At 42.0% G+C, this 9,306-nt stretch overlaps 1 protein-coding gene across 7 annotated transcripts in view; it reads right to left on the bottom strand.

The window, feature by feature from the left end:
* Positions 1 to 502: 502 nt before the first annotated feature.
* fbxw2 (F-box and WD repeat domain containing 2) overlaps positions 503 to 9,306 on the bottom strand; it is a 73,202-nt gene continuing 64,398 nt past the window's right edge. For all 7 annotated transcript variants that reach the window (XM_049738715.2, XM_049738713.2, XM_049738712.2 and 4 more), the window contains 2 exons: positions 3,833 to 4,002; positions 503 to 1,790 (listed from right to left, as the gene is read on the bottom strand). In XM_049738715.2, coding sequence (XP_049594672.1) covers positions 1,502 to 1,790; positions 3,833 to 4,002 — 459 coding nt within the window. In that variant the 3' untranslated portion in view covers positions 503 to 1,501. The remainder of the gene's footprint in view (positions 1,791 to 3,832; positions 4,003 to 9,306) is intronic.

The following is a 9,306-nucleotide window of genomic DNA, read 5'->3' as shown; positions in this document are numbered from 1 at the left end:
GCGCAGGGAGCTTAATTTGGTTCGATCACGCAACTGCAGCGCCGGGCACTCACTGTCGCATTGCTTTAGGAGCGTCTTTGTGTTTTAGGATGGCTTTACTGCTCCCACTTGCTTCCTTTGGAGACATGATTAGAGTTGATGCAATCCTCAGAGTAACGAGAATGTAATAAAAAACGGAGTCATTTGGCATGCGGGTCCTCTCGGCTCATCTCGCGAGGTTCGACAACCGAATTTCGTCCGACATCCGAAGCAAAATAATCTTTTTGAATTTTTTGTTCGAATACCGATTTGTTTGAGAACTGGGATGTTCGAAAACCGAGGCTCCACTGTATTTCGTTTTGCATGGGTACTCCCTTTAATCTGCTTTCTCGCAGGTAAAATGCATTCTCAATAGGGTTTAAGTCTATTAACTTGACCAATCAACGTTTTTACCCTGATAATTCCTTTATTGTGACAGTGTTTCAATTTGTATCTTCTAGCACCATGATGAAGGATCTCCCAATAAGTTTGCATATTTATTAAAAAGGACAGATAAAACATCCATCCATCCTTTTTCTGAACAACTTATCCTAACAAGGGTTGCTTGCAAGCTGGATCCTACCCAAGCTGTCTTAGGGCGGTGGGCAGGGTATCCGGAACTAGTCGCCAGCCGATCGCAGGGCACACACAAACTAACAACCATTCACACTCGCACGTTCAAACAATTTGGAGTTGTCAATCGGCCTACCATGCATGTCTTTGCAATGTGGGAGGAAACCGGAGCACCTGGAGGAAACCCACGCTGGCAAAGGGAGAACATGCATACTCCACACAGGAAGGATGATGCCAGAATCGAACCCTGACCCAGAAGAGTGCGATACCATGTCGCCTATGTTTAATTTTTTTTTGTGTGTTATTCCTTAACAAAGATTAATGAGCCTGTCCCAGAGTAGGTCATTCAAACCCAAGGGATTGGTGACATTATTGCAATGTTTACAGACAAGCTTATGCTTGAGATTATGACAAAATATTTTTTAAGCATTAGCCTAGTTTGAAGAACCAATGTATTAGGACACACCGAGTCAATCAGATGATCAAAAATCTGGTTAAAAAAAAAGTTGACTAAAAGAAAAAGGTCAAACCTTTATACAAGCCATAGAAATACATGGAAATGAAAGCTAATAAATCTGTTATGTAAAATTAATTTTTTGATGTCAAACCAATTTTTTTCAGCGTAACTGTAAAGTTGTAGGAATGTGCTACATTGTTCAATTCAACACACATGTTTATTAAATGTGATATAAAATAAATGTGTGCAGTTGTTTATTTGTAACTCAAAGAATCTAGTCGAGTCGCCATTGCCATGCCATGTGCTGTACTTCTCCAGGCATGGGTGGTGGTGGGGTGTTGTAGGATTACATGGAACTGAGGAAAATAAAATCCTCAATTAAACCATACTTTTTTATGTTCATAACTAAGACATGATGTTGCTTAATTGACATCAGTTCATTTCATATTGCCATTAGCCATTTTCCTTCCATAGGACTAAGTGAATGCTGTGGTCTGGCATGCTTGTTGCAAACACCAGTCCAGAGTCATTGTTCCCATCCAAGCCATTAAGCCAAGATGTCACACCAGCCAGGAAACTGGACCCACGTTTAGATTTTCTGTATGGTGGTAGAGGCCAGCGACCCGAAATGGACTCTGTCCTGAGATCCATCACATAGAGGAAATCGTTGTCAAAGAGGAGTGCGAAGACCTCACCAAAGCTCAGCAAGGACAAGTTGGCTGGATCCTGAACTTTTATGACCCTGGGAAAATAAAATGTCTGATTAAGAGTGATGAGAAAATGTAAGGTACAGACAAACTGTGATACTAACATCAATTAATTAGGAATCTCTTGATTCTGCTTTCCACGATGTAGAGATGTAAAGTGGAGAGAGAACATCACACAAATTCACATTGCAAGTTTCCCAAGAGTTTTCTAGAAGCCGCCACATCCCCAAACCTTGGCCCATTCCTCACCATATTTTTGTGGGTATCCCAAAAAAATACACTAATCATAGCCTAAAAATATTAGAAGGAATCACACAATATTTTGGATATACACTATATATGTGTAATATTTAAAAATTGAAACACCATTGTATTGAAATTTGCAAAGTCGAAAAGGTTTTATAAATTTGTTTGGAAATTTAAACACCACTATACTGAAATTACCAACACAGTGTTTCTTATTGGCCGCTAGAGGGCACTACTGTGCTGCAAATCAATTGGGGAGTAGTTTTCCTTGCCAAGCAATGCAAAGTGTCTACACTCAGAATTACCACACTACACTAACCTGGGGGACATTATGCACAGTGAAACCAAAGTGAGTCATGGTTGTGCATCAATCTTCTGTTGCATTGTGGTCTTATACACAATATTAAAGGATTTTAAACCCTTCTCAATACATTTACGCACCATAAACCTTTCCCATTGTCTTAATAACCATTCCCACAATGTTCTGTGCATGTATTGTACCTTTACAGTAAATAAATGAACAAACACATGATCTTGTCACGTGTCCCGACTCCTTCTGCACCGGTTGGTGCTTCTTCCCTCGCGTTTGGCCGGCTGCCGCCTCCAGCGCTTGAATTCAGTCACGTCCGCAGTGACGCACATTGCTCAGAGGCACGCCCCGCGCGATCAGGGCTCATTGCCGCTGTCCCGACTCCTGGGCAGCAGTGTTTTTTTTCCTACGTGCACGGCAGCAAGCCGTGCACCCCGTGCTTGCCCTCAGTGAAGCACATTGCTCAGAGGCACGTCCTAAGCACATTGCTCAGAGGCACGTCCCGCGCTCATTGCTGCTGTACTGACTCTTTCCTTTGTGTGCAGCTGTGTCACGTCCTCTCTCGCCCTGCTGGCCTTCCGTGTGAGACCTTGGTGGTGGCCGTCACCAATACGAAATTGCACGTACTAATCGACGTTGATCGCCACCACCTGTCCCGTGTTACCCGCTAATTCGGGCGTGTATATACACACCATTCGCCGATCAGTCTTCGCCATTTCGTCTGCTTTGACACACGCATGCCTGCCACCTGACTCTCGTTTGCCTGATCCGCTGTGTAGCGGAATGCTGGGCTGGTTGTCTGCCTTGACACACACGTGCCTACCACCTGATTCCTGTTTGCCTGTCTTATCGGTAATTCGATGCATTTTGGAGACATTTCCATCTTTCCTTGGCTTCTTTATTAACATTAATGCACATTTGTACTCGGGGTGTCTAAACTTTCGCTCTTGGTTCAACGGACAAACAATCATGTAATAAGAATGACTGATGACGACGGAAGGGTGCTCAGATCACGGACAAAGGACGAACCGGAAAAAATTGTGAATTACCCACTTCTGCTATCTTTATTTATTCGTATCACACTACTGGAATGTTTTATTTAAAGCATAGTGTAATAGTCTATTAACCTGGTCTTGAACAAGTTTATCTTTTGGTTTTCATGCCACATTTGTAGACCATACCCCTGCAGAGAGACCCATATTAATTTATCTATCTATGCCCGCAACAGCCAAAACAATTAAATGCTCTCCTTGAGTTCTAGCAGATGGCACAAGGTAACATAAATCTGTGTCACGCCCTGATACAATTCATAAAACAAAATACAGTAAGACATGACCTGTGACTTTTCACCCTGGTTGACTGAATTTGTGAATAAATTGAGAAGAGATTGTCATTATTTTTACTTTATTTGACAATATTTTTATTTTGAGTGTGCTATGAGTTTTTGTTTTACTAAAAATATGGTCCAGGTTCAGCACAGGTTGAGAAACACTATTAGACAAGGTTTGTTTATAATTTTACCTGAGAATCTCAAAACTGGCAAAATCCCACAGATGTACTCCGATGTCAGAGCTGCAAACAATGTGGCGTCCATCAAACTGCAATCGGGGTTGAAGGCTGATGCTGCGATTCTCTGACACCGACAGTGTCTTTAAGCACTTACAATTAATTTCTTTTCCTAAAGGCCAGATCTGAAAAGAGAAGTTAGTGTTTGATCCATATTATGGAGAAAACATATTTAAGACAGGATGTCAAAGTCAAAGTCAGCTTATATATATATATATATATATATATATATATATATATATATATATATATATATATATATATATATATAAATAGTTCTTTTTGGTAGGTATGTATATATATATATATATATATATATATATATGTGTGTATATATATATATATATATATATATATACACTACCGTTCAAAAGTTTGGGGTCACCCAAACAATTTTGTGTTTTCCATGAAAAGTCACACTTATTCACCACCAAACGTTGTGAAATGAATAGAAAATAGAGTCAAGACATTGACAAGGTTAGAAATAATGATTTGTATTTGAAATAAGATTTTTTTTACATCAAACTTTGCTTTCGTCAAAGAATCCTCCATTTGCAGCAATTACGGCATTGCAGACCTTTGGCATTCTAGCTGTTAATTTGTTGAGGTAATCTGGAGAAATTGCATCCCACGCTTCCAGAAGCAGCTCCCACAAGTTGGATTGGTTGGATGGGCACTTCTTGCGTACCATACGGTCAAGCTGCTCCCACAACAGCTCAATGGGGTTCAGATCTGGAGCGTCACATTTGTGGGGTCAATTAAACGCTCAAAATGGCCAGAAAAAGAGAACTTTCATCTGAAACTCGACAGTCTATTCTTGTTCTTAGAAATGAAGGCCATTCCATGCGAGAAATTGCTAAGAAATTGAAGATTTCCTACAACGGTGTGTACTACTCCCTTCAGAGGACAGCACAAACAGGCTCTAACCAAAGTCGAAAAAGAAGTGGGAGGCCGCGTTGCACAACTGAGCAAGAAGATAAGTACATTAGAGTCTCTAGTTTGAGAAACAGACGCCTCATAGGTGCCCAACTGGCATCTTCATTAACTAGTACCCGCAAAACACCAGTGTCAACATCTACAGTGAAGAGGCGGCTGCGGGATTCTGGGCTTCAGGGCAGAGTGGCAAAGAAAAAGCGATATCTGAGACTGGCCAACAAAAGAAAAAGATTAAGATGGGCAAAAGAACACAGACATTGGACAGAGGAAGACTGGAAAAAAGTGTTGTGGACGGATGAATCCAAGTTTGAGGTGTTTGGATCACAAAGAAGAACGTTTGTGAAACGCAGAACAAATGAAAAGATGCTGGAAAAATGCCTGACGCCATCTGTTAAGCATGGAGGAGGTAATGTGATGGTCTGGGGTTGCTTTGGTGCTGGTAAGGTGGGAGATTTGTACAGGGTAAAAGGGATTCTGAATCAGGAAGGCTATCACTCCATTTTGCAACGCCATGCCATAGCCAGTGGACAGCGTTTGATTGGAGCCAATTTCATCCTACAACAGGACAATGACCCCAAACACACCTCCAAATTGTGCGAGAACTATTTAGAGCAGAAGCAGGCAGCTGGTATTCTATCGGTAATGGAGTGGCCAGCGCAGTCACCGGATCTGAACCCCATTGAGCTGTTGTGGGAGCAGCTTGACCGTATGGTACGCAAGAAGTGCCCATTCAACCAATCCAACTTGTGGGAGCTGCTTCTGGAAGCGTGGGATGCAATTTCTCCAGATTACCTCAACAAATTAACAGCTAGAATGCCAAAGGTCTGCAATGCCGTAATTGCTGCAAATGGAGGATTCTTTGACAAAAGCAAAATTTGATGTAAAAAAAATCTTATTTCAAATACAAATCATTATTTCTAACCTTGTCAATGTCTTGACTCTATTTTCTATTCATTTCACAACGTTTGGTGGTGAATAAGTGTGACTTTTCATGGAAAACACAAAATTGTTTGGGTGACCCCAAACTTTTGAACGGTAGTATATATATATATATATATACATATATATATATATATATATGTATATATATATATATATATACATATATATATATATATATATACCTATTATATATACATATATAATATAATAATAAAATGATCTGACACAGTTTTGGGTTTAAAAAAGCACAAATAAAGTACAGAAACAAAAATATATATAGTTTGTTTAAAAGGTCATATAATGCCATTTTGTTTCATTTGATTTTCAAAATTAAATCAGTCAAATGGAAGCTGTTATTGTCCACACAAGTCATCCATAACTCGCCGGATCATTTCATGGGAAAAGGCAGCAATTTCTTTCTTTTTTGTTTGAATGCTGATCCACTGGCTCTGACGTTAGTAACTCATAACAAGATTGTGTTTCGAGCAGGTACGGGATAATGTCTACCACGTCTGAAGCGCAAACGGAATGCTCATTGTGTTGGAGTTACAGCTTTGTTCTTGATTAACGTTTCCACAATGAAAGCGCGATGCTCACCCGTCCAATTCAGGTTAGCAACTGAAACAAAATGAAATAACATTATTCGAAAATGAAATGGAAATGAAATGAAACCCAACAAAACAAAACGTCATTATATACCGTAATTTTCGGACTATAAGTCGCGTTTTTTTTCATAGTTTGGGTGGGGGGGCGACTTATACTCAGGAGTGACTTATAATGTTTTTTTTCACAAATTTTTACTTGATCATTAACACATCACTTACAAGTATAGTTGACCACTTCACATGTTATTTTTAGTATAGTTGATCACTTCACATGCTTTTATATCTTCATCTTGAACATATTCAAAACATAAAAAATAGAGAAAAAATCAAATAAAGCAATTAACACTTTAACCCGCCATATCCAAGTCCACTACTTGCTGTATGCACACTTGCTCCATTTTTGCTCCTCTTATATTTATTATGTTATTTGTTTATTTATTATTTATTCATCACTCTTGTTTTTTTTTGTGTTGTTTACTTGTATGCATATTGTGTACTATGTCTTGTCACCGTGGGATAGTAGAAACGTAATTTCGATCTCTTTGTGTCTTGGCATATGAAGAAATCGACAATAAAGCAGACTTTGATGAAACAACCAAATAAATAAAACAAAAAAAGTACATCTGAAAAAAAATATATTTGAGACGAAACTGGATGAGGGCGCTCTAAATGGGATGGGCTTAAGAAAAATGGCACCAAAGAGAAACTCATATTTTGCAGGTAACAAACTTCAAGTTGTAAAATATGCAGCCGAAAACAGTAATCGAGCAGCAGAAAGAAAGTTTGGAGAACCGTGACGTACCAAAGCATTACTGTAATTTGAATTTCAAGTGACGTCAGTGGCACGGCGCGGCGCGGCGCGGCGGTTGTTTACATAAAGGACAAACGTACCCACGTACGTACTACCGGCATCATTAGCGGCTTTGTTTCTAAGTGACACGGAGGACGCAGAGATTGAAGGAATTAAGGATTTGGAGTGACATAGAAGTTTTAAAAAAACATTATGGCTTCTACGGACGCCCGGTTCTACTCCACTGAGCTCTTGTTCACCTCCGTGGATCGAAGTCGGGGGCCCGCGCTTGGCCGGGTGGCTGTCCGCGCACGGTGCATGGGGCTCGGACATGGCTTTTACGCACGCTCGGTCCTATTGTATGGAGCTCTCTTCCACATCGGTGGCTGGAAGTCCACGCCGCCACACGCTTGGAATTTTGTTTTGTTAAATAAAGAGCCGTTTACCAAACCCACGTTCCTTGTTCTTTGTTAACGCTACAATATATGTAGTTATATAGCAGATCTGTGGAATAACGACAAGGCTGATGTCAGGACGCACGCGCGGCGTTGTTGACAAAGGACGAGGAATTTGATCGATGGATTTAATGATTTAAAGTGCACAGATGGTTTGATAATATTGCTTATTTAATAGTTATTTGAAATATAATTTATATATCGTTATAAGGGCCTGTGGAATATTTTGAATTGCAAGCGCCGTCAGTTGACAAAGAACAATCGATGGATTTAATGAATTGGAGTGACACCGATGGTTTTATAAACGTGTTATTTATGTAATAGTTCCCTTTAATAACTCTATGTTACGTCAGGCCCATTCTCAGCTCTTCGTTTGTGTTTGTCACGTTAGCATACCTATCGTTTTAGCCTGTTTCTATCGTATCGAACGATCGATGGATTTAATGAATTGGAGTGACACCGATGGTTTTATAAACATGTTATTCATGTAATAGTTGTCCTTAATCACTCTATATGTTACGTCAGGCCCGTTCTCAGCTCTTTGTTTGTGTTTGTCACGTTAGCATACCTATCGTTTAGCCTGTTGTTGCTATCATTTAGCCTGTTGTTGCTCCTTCATGACTGTTTTTGGTGTGGGATTTTGTCGAATAAATTGCCCCCCAAAATGCGACTTGTACTCCGGAGCGATATATATATATATATTTTTTTTTTTCACTTTTTGGGGCATTTTATCCTTATGACGATTGAAATAAATGGACTTCGTTTTCCCTCGCCCGGACGCGGGTCACCGGGGCCACCCTCTGGAGCCAGGCCTGGAGGCGGGGCTCGAAGGCGAGCGTCTGGTGGCCGGGCCTTCGCCGATGGGGCCCGGCCGGGCATAGCCCGAAAAGGAAACGTGGGTCCCCCTTCCCATGGGCTCACCACCTGTGGGAGGGGGCCAAAGGGGTCGGGTGCAATGCGTGCTGGGCGGCAGCCAAAGGCAGGGACCTTGGCGGTCTGATCCCCGGCTGCAGAAGCTGGCTCTTGGGACATGGAATGTCACCTCTCTGGCTGGAAAGGAGCCCGAGCTGGTGTGCGAGGCAGAAAAATTCAGACTAGATATAGTCGGACTAGCCTCCACGCACAGTTTGGGTTCCGGTACAAGCCCTCTCGAGAGGGGCTGGACTCTCTTCCACTCTGGAGTTGCCCACGGTGAGAGGCGTCGAGCAGGTGTGGGTATACTTATTGCCCCCCGGCTGGGCGCCTGCACATTGGGGTTCACCCCGGTGAACGAGAGGGTAGCCTCCCTCCGTCTTCGGGTGGGGGGACGGGTCCTGACTGTTGTTTGTGTCTATGCACCAAACAGCAGCTCAGAGTACCCACCCTTCTTGGGGTCCCTGGAGGAAGTGCTGGAGAGCGCTCCTTCTGGGGACTCCATCGTTCTACTGGGTGACTTCAATGCTCACGTGGGCAATGACAGTGAGACCTGGAAGGGCGTGATTGGGAGGAACGGGCCCCCCGATCTGAACCCGAGCGGTGTTCTATTGTTGGACTTCTGTGCTCGACATGGATTTTCAATAATGAACACCATGTTCAAGCATAAGGGTGTCCATGTGTGCACTTGGCACCAGGACACCCTAGGCCGCAGTTCGATGATCGACTTTGTAGTCGTGTCATCGGATTTGCGGCCGCATGTTTTGGACACTCGGGTGAAGAGAGGGG

Source organism: Syngnathus scovelli, chromosome 13 (assembly GCF_024217435.2).
Source record: "Syngnathus scovelli strain Florida chromosome 13, RoL_Ssco_1.2, whole genome shotgun sequence".
In the NCBI taxonomy this organism is placed as follows: Eukaryota; Metazoa; Chordata; class Actinopteri; order Syngnathiformes; family Syngnathidae; genus Syngnathus; species Syngnathus scovelli.
Note: the sequence above shows the minus strand (reverse complement) of the source record. Positions and strands in the feature narration are given on the sequence as shown.